This window comes from Aphelocoma coerulescens, chromosome 20 (genome assembly GCF_041296385.1).
Source record: "Aphelocoma coerulescens isolate FSJ_1873_10779 chromosome 20, UR_Acoe_1.0, whole genome shotgun sequence".
In the NCBI taxonomy this organism is placed as follows: domain Eukaryota; kingdom Metazoa; phylum Chordata; class Aves; order Passeriformes; family Corvidae; genus Aphelocoma; species Aphelocoma coerulescens.
The window spans coordinates 13,649,427-13,666,857 of NC_091033.1; the positions used below are offsets into that span (position 1 = coordinate 13,649,427).

General features: G+C 44.4%; 1 protein-coding gene across 3 annotated transcripts in view; it reads left to right on the forward strand.

Annotated features, from left to right (window-relative positions):
* The window catches only part of LOC138120915 (uncharacterized), a 31,687-nt gene continuing 14,256 nt past the window's right edge, over nt 1-17,431 (forward strand). The window contains exons 1-9 of one of the 3 annotated variants that reach the window (XM_069034022.1): nt 1-218; nt 729-984; nt 9,993-10,097; nt 10,882-10,968; nt 11,887-12,060; nt 12,857-13,005; nt 14,819-14,995; nt 15,565-15,997; nt 16,188-16,350. In XM_069034022.1, coding sequence (XP_068890123.1) covers nt 886-984; nt 9,993-10,097; nt 10,882-10,968; nt 11,887-12,060; nt 12,857-13,005; nt 14,819-14,995; nt 15,565-15,997; nt 16,188-16,350 — 1,387 coding nt within the window. In that variant the 5' untranslated portion in view covers nt 1-218; nt 729-885. The remainder of the gene's footprint in view (nt 219-728; nt 985-9,992; nt 10,098-10,881; nt 10,969-11,886; nt 12,061-12,856; nt 13,006-14,818; nt 14,996-15,564; nt 15,998-16,187; nt 16,351-17,431) is intronic. The other 2 variants (XM_069034023.1, XM_069034025.1) reach the window with 2 other exon arrangements.

The following is a 17,431-nucleotide window of genomic DNA, read 5'->3' on the forward strand; positions in this document are numbered from 1 at the left end:
CCCAAATGTTTTCAATTCCTGTTGCTTCTTAAAAACTCTGCTTTGTAGGTGACGTTTCAGAGCTTCTGATTTTCCCCTCTGCTTGGAGGAGAAGAAATTTCAGAATATGAAGAGTTCGTCTCCCAGCTGTGTGTCTTCAGAACTTTCAGTCTCCAGACTGATTTTGATGTGGGTTTGGGATGTTGCAGGAGTCACCACATAAAGGTGGGGAAGCCAAGGTGTGTTTTCCCTGTAGCTGCTGAACAGTTTTTGTCAGGGTTGGGGTTTGATTTCAGGAATGCTTTGCTGGTAATTTCCTCTCCTATTCACAATTCTCTTCCCTGTACAGACAGCAAGGAAAAAGTTTAAAATGCTTTTTGTCTTTGGAGGAGTCTTGTGCATTAAGCTGCAGGTGCCTTGGTGCTCCTGTCCAATATGCAGATATCCATGCTGGAGTTGGGAGATGTGTTAAAAATTGCTGCTGTGCATAAAAGCACTGCTGGGAAAACTGGGCACTGTGTTTGTAGCTCCTCAGGCAAACTTCCTTACATTTAGCATGGACTTTATTTGGGTAACTAACATATGCTGGGTGTTCAGACAGATGCAATGTAATAAATCATAATAAATAGTCATAAATCATAATTTCAGCAGTCTGGGCTTGGTGATTTCAGGAAGTCACTGGAACATAAATATCAGTTCAGGAAAAGCAAACAAACAACTTCTACATTTTTTTTTTGGTCTTTTCACAGAGCTGCCATAAGGAAGAAAAGCATCATTATTGTTTCTTTCAGTTCTCAGCATAAAAGGAAGTAGCACTTAATAAAAGCCATTGGCTGCAAGATTTCATAAGAGACAGAGGGGCAGAGAGAGAGCGAGCAGCATGCTGTGGAGAAGCAGGTGTGATTCATGAATAAACTGCACTTTGCAGCCCTCTATGATACTGATGAGACAAATAGAATTTCCCCAGACATGGATAATACAAGAACACCAGACACTTTTTCACAGGTAAAGGCAGAAAGTGTTATGGCTTGTGTGGAAGTGCTGCTTGTTGTGCGTAGCTGGAGATGGTTTATCAGAAACTGGGAATGACTTTGTGCTTTATTGGCAAGGAATTTGCAGTAGGTTGTTTGATGTAATGGACTATTACGTGATATGAGCTCAGACTGGTCTCATATATCAGAGAGTGTTTGCAGAAGATGTGTAGGAGACAATATTTTTCTGTGCTTTATTCTTGAGAAAGTTGAAACGTGCGAAGTTTTCCTGATACAAGGAGAGAAAATCAGTCTTTCTCTTGCCATGCTAGAGAGGATTTATTAACACTGTATATTATCTGTGCTAAAAATTTCCATAAGGTAATTGGAGGGGAGAAAAAGCGCTTTATATTATAGGCAAAAGCAGTCTTTTGATAATCCTACTGGAATCTGAGGTGATTGATATGCCAGAACTGAATATACATCAGCTTGCAGCACTGTGGATTTGTCTGAGTGCCTGCCACACACAGAGACTTGTAGCCTCCTTCTTGTTTCAATATTTGCATGTTTGGAAGTCTGTTACCTGGAGAATTGAGCACTGGGAAGCTCCTCTGGGACTGGGACAGCTGATGGGATTGGCAGAGGGAAAAGAGCACTTAGGGAAAAGAAGGATTGTGTTGTGTGCAGGCTCTGAGTTCTCCTGGCTGGCAAAGTGGGAGGGCTGGGGAGGATCCAGCCCTGTTTGCATGGTTCCCCTTGTTCCTCAAATATGAGAGATTTGCTAGGCCAGGCTCTGGAAAACCCCAGAGCAATTACACAGATGAGGAGGCAGACCTTTTTGTTGGTCTTTGGATTGTCACAGGGGGAAGAGGGCAGGGGCTGCCTCTGGTTACCTCCACACAGCATCAGCCCCCTGGGCCTGGCAAGGTTTTTGAGCAGGGCAGTGACAGGTGATCCAAAGACTGAATTCTTGAGCTTGATAGTTAATAATTGCTTCACCTCAAGTAATAGCACCTTATCTGGCACTGCTCCTGCCTGGCAAAGTGTGAGGGCTGGGGAGGTCCAGCCCAGTTTTCATGGTTCCCCTTGTTCCTCAAATATGAGAGGTTTGCTAAGCCAGGCTCTGGTGGTGCTGGGGTCTCTTTGGAGAAGCTGTTGATGCCAGGGGTTGGAAAAGCACGAACCCAGCCCTGGAAGGGTTTTCCCTTTCCCTGCTGCCCGTGGCTCATGTGTTTATGGCTTGGCACAGACACACAGGCACGAGTGGCAGCTTATGAATCTCTCATCTTCCCTCTTGCACTGCTGGGGAGGTCGGGGGCAGCACAGATGTGGAAACAACCAAATGTTTGCTACCAGAAAGGGCTTTACATGAATGAGAACCAGCAAACAGGAAACCACGACCAGATGGTGTCACTTTTCACTGACTTTCACTCCCCCAACCCTGCAGTGAAGCACATGCACAAAGCTCAGCTTGTACAAGCACCAAAATGCCCACACAGAGAAACTGTGCCTGAGAAAAAAGTGTTTTAAACTTCTTGTGAACTCCTTTTAAAAGTTGAATATATGTCTTTCTGGGCCTTTTCATCTGAGTCTTCTGAGAGCTGATACGACCATGGTGCAAGGTGGAATGGCTGCCAGACCTTTTGCTTTTCTACCCTGCTTTACTTTAATCAGCTGCTTTAAAGTACTTTATCCCCATGGATTTCCCCTACAATTTTCACTAGACTTTTTCTTAAAGGCCACCTCTCTTAGGTGATTCATTTTCCCCCCCATTTTTAAAAATTTAATTGGTCTTTTCTGAGGTAGCTTAAAGTGGATTTTCACTGTATACTTACCAAGGGATCAATTCCATTTAAATGAGGCCAAATGATTCCATATTTTCTGATATGTGTATTCATGAAGGTGCCCCCAGCCTTGGCAGCAGCTCTGGTAGCCTGAGGGACAGGGATGAAGCACATCCTGAGATGTCTTCCTCATCACCCAGACAAAGGTGAAGCCTCTCTGTTAAATTTCTTGCTCTTGAGGCATTTGGAGCTCCATGTGTCTTGTTTAATTCTCAATATTGCCCACATTCCTGAAACTGGGAGCGCAGTGAATATTCTCAAGCCTTTTTTTGAACAGAAATTATCTTCTGACTTTAGGGCCCAGCTTAAATGGATGTCCAGGTAGCTGATCCTGAGGAATCTGCGCCTGTTTGGAAAATGTGGTGTATTTTTATAGGCAAGTATTCAGAACAGAACAAAACCATTATACAGACAAGGATCATATCCTGCTAAATCTGTTGGAGTTTAGGAGGAGATGAGTAAGGAGAAATTTACCTCAATTTTTTGCTAGGATGATTTATTAGCAAACCAGAATCCTGGGGAAAGGAGAAGTCAGGTCAGAAATGTTACACCAGCAGATGGATGCTCATTGGGGGTTTGTTTTGTAAGCTCTTAGTCTGTATTTTGATTAGAACGTAATTTAAGGGTTTGTTCATTAAATGTTCCAGCTAATTAATGGGAAACTCATGGAGACCCTGGATCCTCAGTTAAACGTGTGTGAAATCAGTGCTGCTTTCTCTGTTGCACTTCATACCTTTGCTTAGCAGGTGTTAATGTGATTTAATAAACCTCCAGCATAATGAAATCTCTTGTTCAGCATTTAATAATTTTAGCAGCCTGGTTCTTGCTTGATATGAATCTTTCTGTTACAAGGCATGAGGGCACAAGATGAGATTGTGAGCCTGTGAGCAGAAGGATGCATGTTTTTCTCCAAAATAATTAGATGTTGCTGTTAAGTAGCCCAGCAATCTTTGTTTCTTCACAAGATTAATTTGACTATTATGTTAATAAGCAAATATGATAATCCTTGATACTTCTTATCACTGTGGGTTATTTTAATTACCGTAGCTAAAGGCATAGAATGTTATTATTTTAGTAGCAAACTGAAATGCTCCTGTATGAGCCACCTTCTTTATTCTATTTCAGTCCATTTTGTAGCAGAGCATTTAAATTATACCTCAGTACACCAAGAAATTACTGGGTGAGTTTGCACTTAAATATTGTTTTGAAATCAAGTCTAATTTAAAATATTCAGGCCACAGACTGTGGTGATGCTGAGGCTGGTTCTGATAAAGCAGCACATGGTCCCTGAAGCAGAGATTTCCAGGGAGCATCTCTGCCTTGGAAATAAAAGCTCATAGGCTGGATGGAGTTTTCCAAAATTTTTAAATCTCTGATTGCCTCTTTCCCCTGGAAAAGCAGTGAAACCTTCTGTTCTTGGCAGGCTTGGACTGAATCAAAGTGCAAAACAAGTGTGCAAAATGCGAGTCCAACAAGGAGCAGGTTAGATATGGCACAAGCATTTGTTAAATTCTTCTTAAGGATGTTTAGTGGTGGGAGACTCCATAATTTTCCCTGGATGGCTCAGTGTTATCCTTGTATTTTCCAAACATCTCAGCAGAACCTCTTTTGCTGTAATTTATCCCGTATTTTTCCTTACCCCACCACACAGGGAGCCGCCTGCTCCTTCCCTTTTGGCAGCAGCTGTTTATGAACCTGCAGCCTGTGCCTGCTCCAGCCTTCCCCAGGCTCTGAAATCCCAGCCCTTCCTCCCTTCCCTTGTAAATCCCGTTTTTCCAAAGCTCTGATTGCTCTCATTGTCCTGAGCTGGACTCCTCCAACTCTTTTCTGGAGGCATGGAAAACGTCCCGCCCTGCTCCAGCAGAATCCTCCCTCCGTGCTGAGCACTCTGTGTTTTGCTGCTGCCTGGAATCTCCCCAAGGGAAATTCCCTTTTATTGCAACAGCACCGTGTTGGGAGCTGCTGTCGTTGTGCAAGCTGCTCAAACTTCTGGGCTTTTTCTGCAAAAAAAGTGTTCTTCAGCCAGTGCTTGTGAAGCTGGCAGTTCCTGCTGAACATCCTGATTTTTTCCCCACCTGCTTGCTGAATTATAGATTATTGCTGCTCTCATTTGTCAAGGTTGTTTGGAATTTGAAGCCCCCTCGCTGTTCTTTCCACCTGCCCGTCAAAATCTGTGAATTTAATGAACATAATCTCCAGTCCTTGAGCAGATCACTGATGAAACAGTGAACAGAACAAAGTCAGTCTCCTGTGCAAGCAGCACCACTCAATTTATCCTGAGTTTCCACAGTGAAATTACTTTCCAAGTGCCATTTCCTGACAAGTTCTCCGAGCTGTTGGAGCGGGAGGGTCCATGCTGGTAACTGAGGGAAAATCTGAAGGTTTGCCTCATGTGAGACCTAGAAAGTGTCAGTTTTTCAGAGGGGAATTTTAAGAAGTGTCAAGGCTTTGAGGTTCCTCAATATGGTGATGTTTTCAGTACTGAAAATAGTTGAAATTGTTGGTATTGTAGCTGTGCTATGGACATGTCACTGGGCACCAGTTTATATCTTCATATTTTTGAGAATAGTTCTTTGAGATTTTTTATGTTATAAACAATCACTCCATACCTTTATACCAATAAGAAATAAATTACAATAAAATATCTTTGGGCTCCTCCAGCTCCTTCTGGAAGTGGCAGAATTTGCAGTGTTTTCAAGGAAATCAAGCTCCTGTTTGATGAATACCTTCTTCTTTGAATAAATGTTGACAGATACTATTCAGCCAGATATGGATCTGAAGAAATAATGCAAAACATTATTACAGATGGATAATTTATTTGATGAATAGCAGCTCTGTTTGACAAATAATATTGGTCTGTCTCTAGGTCTGGCTACAAAAGATGGTATTGCCACACAAAAACACCACATCAGTCACCTGGATTGATATTTCACGTAAATTAAAAGTGAAGGCCTTTCAGATACCCCAGTCCTAGGAGACAACCACTCCCTTGGAAATGTATGGGAGCATTCAGCACATTTTGGGCCAAGTTCAAACCTGGTGGAAGTGAATAAATTAGGAGATGGAAGTTGATAACACCAAGCTGGAGCTTTAAGGCAATCCAGATTGTGTCTGGTTTTAAAATCACTTAAATGACACATTCAGCACGCAGGCAGCGTGAAGTTCAGTCAGATTTATGCCCCCAAATTAATGAGAGTTCTGTAAAGCCACAATTAACCCTTACCTGATCCTTTCCTCTTGGGCTGAGCCCCTTATCCTCGGAGCATGGAAGTGCCAGGAGGGAGATGCTGCTGTGGAGGGCAGAGGATTTGGAACAAGCCCTCCCAGTCCCACCTTCCCTCTGGATCCTGCACACCCAGGAGCTGCTGTCTCTTCCTCCTTGCAGAGAGCAGATGAGGATGTTTAATCTTTAATCGGGACAAGTGTAAGGAATGCTTAACAGTGAAAAGCTTGACTAGAACTGCATCAAATTTGCTCCTCTTTGGTGCAGGGAACAGGATTTCTGTATGACTGGGCTTTGTTGTCTCAGGAAATGATAGAGCTGGGAGCAGATGAGCTGTGATCTCCTCCTGGGTGAGCCTGAAATGATGTCTCACCCAGTCATGCCAGTGTTTGTGACAGCTGTGGTCATGTGTGGGGCTGTGGAGCCACATGTCCTGCTCTGTGTCTCCATGGATGTGTGTGCACAGATCCCTGGAGCATTTTTGCATTGGATTGCTGTCATATTGTTAGGATTCAGGTAGGATGGGCCAAGGAATAAGGAGAAGCTGAGCAAAAGCCACATAGCTCCAATTCCTCTGCAGGCAGTGCAGGGAAAGGGTTCTCAGGTAACAAGACAGGTCTGCAGGGGTGGATTGTCCCCTGGAGAAGCCCAGGGAGCTCAGGTGGCTGCACAGGAGTCAGAGCCATCCTGTGACCCTCTGGGGGAGTGAGCCAGTGTTTATTGCAGGGTGAGAGTCAGGAAGAAGAGCCAGAGGAACACATTTGGCCTTTTATCCTTGAGCAGTGCCCCATGTCCTGTGTGCTTCCCCCTGCCCTGCTCAGGAATGACTCGGGTGATGTGGCTTTAACCCTTTTTCATCACTGGGTCTTGGAAGATCTGGGATCATTCCAGCAATATTTCCATAGTGTGGAGACTCCATGCAAAACCCTCTAGAGGGTCCTTTTAGGGCCTCCTGTGAGCCTGTGCTGGGGAGATGGGGAGAGGCAGGAAGGCCTGGGAGGGGTCATGTGCAGGGCAGCGTTGGCAGCTGCCCCAGAATGAGCCAGAAATCTCCTCTCTCCCCACTAAACACATTTTGTACCAGGCCAAAAATGTAAAAACCTCTCTTTCCAGAGAATGTCTGGAGCCCCACGCTCTTCCTTCAATTGTGAATTCTTTCAAATCACTTGTGTGGCTCTACTGAATTTGGGGTGGGTGATGAAAATTTAATCTGTTTTAAACAAGCTGCTTTAACCTGGCAGGTGAGTGAGTGCATTATTAACAGAATCTCATGTATTTCCTTAAAGTGCTGGCTTTATAATAGAAGAATTTAATTTTTTTCTAAGTTTTGTTATTCAGTCTTGTATAAAACATTCGGTTTGGTTGCTCCAGTCACATTTTATAAGGCAATGTAACACAGACTGGCTTAGTGGCATTTTGGTGGATAATATGACAAATTTTGCTTCTTTTTAAGAAAAATATAACCAAAACAAACACATTACAAAAATTCTGTCATGCTGAGAGAAAAGCCCCCGAGGTACAAAGTGAAAAAGGTCAGGATCTGATACTGGAGTCTTGTTTGCAAGTAAAAATACCATGAAACATGTGACTGTCAACAACCTAAGTGAGCCAGACAGGTTTCTGACAAATAATTCTGACAGTTCTCATGAGCTGAAAAATGCCCTTTTTTGCCTCTCTTGGCTTTGGAAATGTTCCCCTCCTGCTTACAGATGTGCAGAGAGTTAAGAGAGGTGAAAACAACAAGGTGTTGTTAAAAACAACCTGCCCCGAGCAGTGCCTTTTGTGTGCTTCTTGGGAATGGATTCTCTGTCGGTCTGACTTCCTAACAAACCTTCCTGAATTTAAATACACAGAATGTTTTGTTTCTCTTTTGTAAACACCTTTTTCCTCATCCATTATTAAGCAAATTAAGACATTTTCCCTGTTGCTTTCATGTCTTGGGCAAAAATTCATTTGAGTCTAAAAGAGACTTTGGTGAAGGTAAGAAGGAGGAAGAGTTGAATATTAAGTTGAATGTCTCCCTTTCTGCATTTTTTTTTTTAAGAAAAAAAAATCTTAAAAAATTAAATTTGAAAAAATGAAATTAAAATTGTCATCATGCTGCAAAAAATCTTTGAACCTTTCTCCATACAAAAAGGCCTAACAGGCAAAAATACTTTCCAACTTCATCTCAGGAGCTGCTATCCTGAATAAATAGGATCTTGCAGTTTGGAGCTGGCAGAGCTTAGCCTTAGGGTAACTGTGTTTTTCAATTCAGATGTATCCATATTCTTGTTTACTCACACAGAGCCTGTTCGGTGGGGAATTGTCTTGTTAAGATCCAATCCTGCCCAGTGCATGTGAGGTGTGAGTATGTGGCCATTTAAAATTCCAGCAGCGAGTGGGGAGGTCACTGTAGGAACCTTCTGTGAATGAATTATCAGGCTGCTTTCCCCCTTTCCTCACTGTTCCCATTTCTGCTTGCATCTGGGAGATGTGCCATAAGTTACCCTTATATTAGCATTGAAAATTCCAGGGCTTTAAAAACAAAATATTTATTTTGCTGTCAGTTTTATTTGGAGGCTGTAAAAACGGGCAGAGTGTGTGTCCCCCAGAAACTGGCTGAGATGTCAGAAATTTGGTAAAATAATGAGTGTTGGGTGTAGTGTGGCTTGGGAAAAGGGGAATCTGTGGGTTTGCTGGACCTCTGTGGTGGGACTGGTTGTTTTTATGGGGCACACCAGCTGTGCCAGGTGTCTGGGGGGTTGGGGTGTCCAAGGAAGGACTGGGCATGGTGGGGATCAATCACAGGTTGGACACAAGGGTTGGGAAGATTTTTTCCAGCCTCAGTGATCCTGTGTGACTCTGAGAGGACCTTGCGCTGCATTGCTGGGGTGTTCAGCAGAGGAGCTGCTCTCTCTGTGGAGAGTGGTGGGTGTAGGAAAAGCTGGGCAGGTCCTCAGCATCCCCAGCTGCAGGAGAGGCCCCTTCCCAACCCTCCTGTCCTTCCCTTGCTCCTGCACAGCCTGGGCTGGGCTCTGCACCTGCATATCCACCTGGAGAGTTTGGAAAGAATGCTTGCAAAGCAAGATTTCCCTCTGACAGATCTGTGCCGGTGGTGAAGCCGTTCTCAGGGCCCAGGGAACGCTGGATCTTGGAGCTAACGGAGTCTGGATAAAAAAATTCCAAGTTCCTGAGCTCTGCCTGTAAAACCTCCAGGCTCCTCCCGGATTCCCAGCTCTGCTGCTGTTGGGGGATGGATGTCCCACGCGGGGACTCTGGGGTCTGTCTCAAAGGAAGTTGTTTATTGCTCTGCAGAGCCCGTGGCTGTGCCTTGCCAGTGCTGTGACAGCTGCAGCTCTGCATCCCTGGTGCCTCCCCTCGCCTTTTTGCTTCGCTCGATTCCTGTTTGCCACTGCAGCCACACCTGCTGCACTCGGGAGTGACAGAAATTTGTGTCTGAGTTTACCGGCAGTTCAACCTCCTGTTTTGGGGAGAGAAAGGGGAAGTGCAACGCTGGCTTTTAATGTGCTTCACTAAGTCCCCGTGGCAGCTGCACCTCCTCCTACCAACAGCAGTTTGCCCCCTCTTCACCCTGAAAATTTCAAATGCTCCTGATTTTTCTTTCATGTTGTCTTGTATGCAGGACTTTACACTCAGGATTAGACAGGCTCCCATGCAAAATTGATGTTTTCACTTCTTGCCAGGGTTTCTAACTCAGAAAGGTTTCCCCCTGGCAGTTCTATCTCCAGATATTACCACCACATCTTCTAAAGTTGTAAAAACCCCTGTATATTTGATATCTTGTGAACTTTCACCAGGTTTCAAAGGGAGATTATATTTGCTGGGCAGGTTGTCAGTAGGACATAAAATATGAATGAAATTGTAATTTTACGGCAGCAACCGTGGCTGTGTCACGAGCACTCTGTATCCTCCACAGCCAGATGAAAAACCAGTCTCCAAAAACATTTGATTGACTTTTTTTTTTTTTTCCAGTTAAGCCAGGAAAAAATCCTCAAAATTATGAATATGGTGAAAAATAAAGAAGTGAGCATTGAAGGAGCTCTGCATTTGGCACAGAAGGAGGTGTATGCTGAAAAGGTAAGGCCACTCCTTTGATCTATTTTGTAATACAGTCAGAGGTTCTGGAGAGCCCTGCTGAGATGAGGAGCGTGTCTGGATTGCTGTCAAGGATACAACCACAGCCTGGGAATCACAGACAGCCCCGTTCATAACCAGACAGGACAGGTATGGCTGGCTGGTGCTGCTGGTGGTGTCCTGTGTGATGGATATTCCATGGAAATGCTGCAGCTGCACTGGTGGCACTACCTGGATGAAGGAGTTCAAATCCACACAAGGGTTGTTGTTATTCTGAGTGCTGCATCAAGTACTGGGTTAATAAATGTGGGGCAGAATTGCAGAATCATGGGATGGTTTGGGTTGGAAGGGACCTAAAAGCTCATCTTGTTCCACCTCCCTGCACCTCCCACTATCCCAGGTTGCTCCAGTGTTCCCATCCAGCCTGGTCTGGAACATTTCCAGGGATGGGGAATCCACAGCTTCTCTTTTCCAGGGCCTCACCATCCTCATAGTAAAGAATTTCTTTCTCATATTTAATCCAAACCTGCTCTGTGTCAGTGTGAAGCCATTCTCCCTTGTCCTGTAAATCCATGCCCTTGTGAATGGTCTCTCTCCCCATCCTCGTTAACATGATTAACAAAGGTCAGGAGGATGCTTCCATCTATTTCCATGTGGAATTCTCCTGCAAAGCCTCCGGTGCTGTTTCTGTTCACAGAGAGAGATTTCACCTGAGAACGGCTGGATTTGGGTGGCCAAATGTTATCCCAGTGTGGGATGTGTGGCTGATTTCTGTTCTGTTTTCCAGGATCCACAGGATTTGCTAACTGGGTCACAATTTAACTTCATTATCTACAAATACAAACACTACCGCTGGCAGAAACGAATTTTGCAGGTACCTTTAAAAATCCTCACTTTTGGTGCAGTGTATAAAAATATATTAAAGCAAACTTGTGTTGACAACACCTGATGGTGATTTCCTGCTTCCATGAAGTGAGGGACAAAGGTTTCATGGTTTTTTTTTCCTGGAATTCACTAAAGCTTCTTGTAGTTTGGACAAAATTTGATAATGAGCAAGTCCAAGTCATGCATGCTACAGGGTGGTTTTATCTACAGTGTCTTAACTGTGCAAAATATAATCTCCTTAATTCCATCAATATTCACCACTTTTTGAATGAAAAGATAATTTGTTTAAACATAAAGTGGAAAAATGGAGAGAGGTGTAGTAGATGTGGAAGTTATCAGTCTGGGAATCCGGATTAGTTTAATTTCAATCCTCCAATTACCAGCAGCCTTCAAAAGTCAGAGATAATAATGAGAAAAGTTCTGCTTTGGAGGCTTCCTGCCATAGACAGGACAGAGGGAAAGGCCACAGTGTGGGTTGTGTGGTCTGCACAACAAGTTCTTGACTTAGAATTGTTCTAAACACCTTCACTGCGTTTCAGTGCTGGGGCAGAGATTGAAGGAGGGAGGAATTCAATCTCTGCTGAGGTGGTCCTGTCATTATTCTGTGCTGAAGGGGAAGTTTCTGTGCTGGCTTTTGTGAGACAAGGAGAATTTCAAAAGAAGTAATATTTCAGAGTGATAAATTGATGCATATTCATCAAAAGAGAAGTGGAAACACAGCTTCCAAGGAATATCTGTTTGCCTTGTGACTAAAACAAATGTTGGGCAGTATCTCGATGGTGGAATGTCATTTTTGAATTCTATTTATTCTGTGTTTTATCTAAATACCTTCACGTGGTAATACTGGGATGCTGCCTTTGCCTTTCAACAAAGATGGCCTCAAGTGATGAAGAATTTTCTATTGCAGCTGGATTTCAACACCAGGACCATTTTTAACATTGAGAAAGGAATTATTAAGAAGCAGTTCCCTTTCTCCCAAGTCAAAGGCTGCGAGGACGCTGAGAGGAGGCGCTTCAGCATCGTGTTCCACGGGAGGCAGGATTACGAGCTGGAGGCTGTGTCCCTTGATGACAAAAGGAAGGTGAGTTTGTGAAAAACCCCAGACATTGCCATAAATCCCAGCTGGTGGGGTGGTGGCACCCAGCAGGTCTCAGGCACTGCTGGGCATTGTGCAGGCAGGCAAGGAGGGGTGTCTGTATTCCGTGGGTGTTCGGACACGGAACAAAGGGAATGTGAGCTCAGGAGGAAGTTTGGCCTCAGGATTTTGGCACAGTTCATAGGACTGGGGTGTAAACGGAGCTGGAGATGAGATAGGAGAGTGGGGGCAGTTCTGCAGCCACGCCTGGGATGGAACCGCTCTGGGGGTGTTAAAGCAAACAACACTGCTGATGTGCACAGCTGAATCCTAATTGGAACTTTCTAAGCACTTTTTGTTCTCTGTATAAGATATTTCTTAAAACGCTCAGTTTTAAGGATGAATGAGGATCGTCCTCATGCTGAGAAAAGCCCCAGTGGTTTATCTTTGACCATTGTCTGAGATTTTCAGCTGAATCAATCGAGTGCTGCTTGGGCTTGAACTGAGCTGGACAGAAACTGTGTCCTAGGCTGCTTTGTATATGAATGAAAAAAGTTGTGTTTTACAGTAACCCCTCCAGAATAAAATTATATTCTCCTTCCACTGCCAGGTTTAGAATTGTGGGCATAAAACCAAATTGCAGTTAAGTAGTTTAACATCATAGAAAGACCGGAGTTATTTTATGTTGGTTTCTTTTACCTATTTGACTGTGGCTTTGTACTTGTAAAATCCAACTATTGATGTGTTATTGAAGGCAATGAACATGGAAAGTATTTTTTCTCTGCTGCCTCTTATTATCCAGATAATCTACCTGCTGAGCAGAGTCATACAGAGCAATTCTTACAAGAGACCAGGGGAGTCCTGCTCTGGGGGACCTGCAGAATGTGATGTGATCCATGAAGGGCTGCTGGATTTGCAGCAGAGCACTTCAACCTCCACTAAATGGGTGAAGTATGAACTCTGGCTTTTGTTAAAATTTCTGATAGATGCATTGAGATTTGGATGTGCTGATAATAAGTTAATTCTTTAGTTTCTTTTGAAAGTGTAAAGGTAGATGCATTGCAAGGAGCTGTCAGTGCAGTAGTGGCACCCAAAACCCAAAGCTGTGGTGTGATGTGGAGCCTGCTGGGAGCATTGGCAACAAAAATCTCTAATGGGGACCATGCTCAGAAGAATTTTGCTGCTGGGAATTTGTTTCCCTCTTGACTTTTCTCTCCATTCTCAGTCATGCAATGGTTTTCCATGTTTGCTCCCTATTCTGCAAACAAACCACCCTTCCCTGAGACAGCTCCTAAAACACCTGGAAATTCTTACACCATCAAAGGAGAGAAAGAGAGAGGAAAAAAAAATTCTGTCTAGCAAAACCTAATGAAAAAAAATTCACATTGTAATTATCTGCACAAGGCAATTATCTCAAAAGACTTCACAGTTCACAGAAAATGATTTTAATTGCCTTTAAAAGGCTACCACTGTATGTCTTGTAAACACTGTCCTCAAGTGTCTCCAGGATTTGTTACCTCGCAACAGTGAACAGGTTTGTTAACAAACAAAAATTGATTTTTATTTATCTTGTGAAGCAAAGCCCTTGTTGTTTTCTTCTTGATATTAATCCTCTCTCTTTCTCCTTTTTTTTTTGGCAAAGTAAGTGATGGTGGAAGCATCTGGAGATCCGATTAAACCATAAGTCCCTGCCTTGAAGAGAGAAGAGATCAATATAACTGCCAGCTCCATTAAGCAATTCTTATCACCTTGACTGTTTGTGTGGGAATAGATGCAATTTATATTTTATGTTTAATTTGTTCTGGAGCAGCTAAACTTATTTAAATTCCTCATAGAACGCCTTAATCAACCAGCCACACCTTGAAGAGAGAGTGGAGGGAAAGAGAGGTTTGATAGAACTGCCAGAATGATAAAGAAAGGCAGAAACCTCCAGAAAAATGAGAAGGCAAATGCTTAAATAAGAATAAAACCCACATACAGTAAAGCCCAGCCTGTAGTTGGACCTTTGTTATAAACAGCAGGGCAGAATTCCAGAGGAGAGGCTGAAGCAGAGGATTCTGCTGGAATGGAAGCTCTGTATGCTCAGGCAATTTCTTCCAGGGTTAATTATAATTTAAAGAGCTTTCCCCCAAATTTTTCCACAGTCACTTCTGCTGGAAGCCCTAATGAGTAGAATACTTTGACCCTTTCCTGCCATTCCTGGGAATGAGGGAGCCCAGGATGAGTTCCCATGGAGTAACAGGATTTCCAAGAGAGAGGGATATTGGACTGTATGATTGGGAACTAAATTTAATGATTTGTTTATGGCTTGGTGGAGTGAAACGTGGAAGGCACAGAAACTCTGAAGCCTCATCACGCCATGCACTGCTCAGTCACACAGTGGATTCCTTTAAAAGCTCAGAATCCCAAAGATCCACTGTCCCAAATAAACAAGAGGAGTAAATGGAGAAGGAGGGACAGAGCATGGCTAAAAAATTATCAGGACTTGGATGATTTTTAATTGATGATCAGATTTTAGTTTTAGCTCTCACTGGGCTGTTCAGATTTTATGTCACACTTAAAGTGTCAGATGAGAACAAGAAACTCTCAAACAAGAACATCTCAAAGATTTTATGCTTTACTATTGATATTTTTGACTGTTCCGTGGAGGATGCTGTAAAAATGTGGAGATTTATTGACACTAGAAAGTGCTTTAACAAGGGCCAGGCTGTGTAAATAAGAAGTCAATGAAGAATGAGCTGTGTCTCCATCCCTTGTCCTCCAGGTGCTTGGCACAGCTGCGGGAAGGAGAATTGGCTTTGTACTGCCTTGGGCTGGGGCACAGGGGCCAGCCTGCAGCCCCTGCCACAGCCACAGTTCCTCTCTTGGCTGGGAATGTGGGTGTCAGTGAGGACGGTGGCTGCAGCACCTTCTCACTGCACACCAGAGATCACCATTATCTGTGAGTATAGCTGGTAATTAATAATTTGTTAAAGCAGAATTGCTGCAAACAAGGTCAGACAGCAGAGGGTCTCAGTGTCCTGGGATAAAATAACAACACTGGAGAAATGAGGCCATCAGAATTATTTAGATTACCCCTCCCATTGCTCTGCAGAGATTTGATGAGGATCTTCTGGAGGAATCCAAAGTGGACCTGAGCTGATCCACTGAAATCCTGCCCACAGCAGCTTGTGGAGTTGTCATGTCAGGAGCCAGGGAGGAGATGCCTGGTTCAGCTGCTGGGACAGATGTGGGCAGGTTCTGAATGCCTGTTACACCCCAGGTGTAGCACACTGCTCCCTCACCAGCGTGGATCACGAGGTCACTGCAGAGCCAACACATGGCAGAACCTCAGCTCTCCAACCACAAACACATGAGCAATTAACTCTGCGGAGGTCAGAGCCAGCAGCCCTGGGCTCCTCTGACAAGTGCAGCTGCTGAACATCGCTGTGCTCAAACCAGGGATCTCTGTGTTAGGCAGGATGTTGTTTGCACTCCCTGGCGTTTAGAGATGACATTCTTCCATTTCAGGTTCCGGATCCCCTTCACTGTCCAGAACACCCGGCCAGAGGCTGCTGGCAGGCTGCAGAGTGAGTGGGTGTCTCTCCTGGAAAGGCACTGCCAGCCGGGCAGCGGTGCCTCCCTGCCTCAGGAGGGCTCTCAAGGATGCAGCTCCCCCGAAGCTGATTATGAGGAATTTATTGTGCCTCTGAATGAGCAGAAAGAGGACCCCCCTCACTTGGGTGGGAGTTCTGCAAGCAGCAGCCTGAGCAAGCCTGCAGTGCCCCCGGCCAAGGCTGCAGAGGGGGAGGCAGCCCCAGCAGCCCCAGCAGCAGCTCTGCCACCTCCCATGGGCAGGGCAGAGGTTCCACCAGCCCCACCTGCCCTCCCACAGCCCTGCAGCCTCTCTCCAGCAGCAAAGAGAACCAAAGCCTTTCACTGGGATGTCGTTCCTTGTGACAAGGTGAGGATGAAACTGATGGTAGCTGTTAAAGGAAAGAAACTTCAATATTGTAGCCTGTATGACACGGATAGGTATAAAAATCCAGCTGTGCCACAAAACGACCTGGACGCCCTTCTCCGGGTTTGGATGGAACAAAGGGCCTCTGTTCTTCTGGCTTTTTGTTTACCCAGTGTCCTTCCTGTATTTTTAGATTCAAAAATCTGTCTGGGGATCATGTGACACATGCAAGAGAAAAATAGATGTATGCAGGCTCTGTGAGCAGTTCCAGATCCAGGACACGGCAGTGCTCTTGGGCAGTGAGCCCTCAATGAATCAGCACATCCTGCTGGATCGGAAAGTTGCACATAACTTCAGTAAGTGGATAACAAGGGCTGTGTGCTCCTCTCTGGAAGCCTGGGCTGAGCTCTGCCTGCATTTGCTATTTGTGCTTTCTGCCATTCCATAGGCAGTAATCAAGGCTGTGTGTAAATCATCTTTTAATTCAGTGCTTCTCTCTTTACAAAAAATGACCCCGTGGCTCAGTTGCTCCAAACATGGTCCTTGATGCTGTAGAGATGAATCCCCAGGCTGCTTCTCTTCTACAAAACCTGGAAGTGCCATTGAGCTGTGATGCTGCTGTCTTGGGGCAGAAGTGTAAAATCATCCCTGACATGTGCAAAATCAATTTCAGCCTCTGACTTCAAAGACTTTTCAAATTTTGTGGGCTGCAGAGTCAGCAGGAGCCGGTTGGGAGGCAGAACTGTGACTGCTGTGCTGCACTGGGGTCAAGAAATCCCTGTAGGGGGAGGTGGGTTGGTGTGAGGAGTCTTTGGGGCAGCTCCAGGGCAGGCACAGGAATTCTTGGCTTTTCCCTGGCCACGGGCTCAGGCTGTGAACAGGATCCTGTTCTTGAACAGAGCCCTCTGCTCTCATAGCTCAGGTGGGATTCTACCAAAAGCCTGACTTAGAACTGCCTGGCAGAGCTAATGGAGCAGTTCAACACCCAGTCCTGGTCTTCCTAATAAAATACTGTGAAGGTCTTTCAATTCCTCTGATGAGAAGATATTAAAGGAGCAGGAGTAATTGTTCTTCACAGAGTAGTGGGATTTCTGTTACGAAAATGGATTTCCAAAAAATTTCTATAACCTAGAGATGCTTTTAAGAAGTGTTCCATGTGTAAGGAATTTGGGGCAGTCAATACTGAAGTTTTAATGATTTCATCTTGATGAATGTTAATAAGAAAAAATGTATTTTGGAGAGCGTGTAAAGTTTTAATTGGGAAATGTAAATGGACATAACTTGGAATTATTGCATCCCTTGACTAACAATTTGAAGGGTTAAAAGGAAGAGTGATGGCAAAGTGCTGTTGCAGATAAAAGAATCTTGTAATAGCACTTTTATCTACTGAATTATTCCAGTTTCTTTGAGGAAATGTCTTTCTTTTGCTTTGCAAAT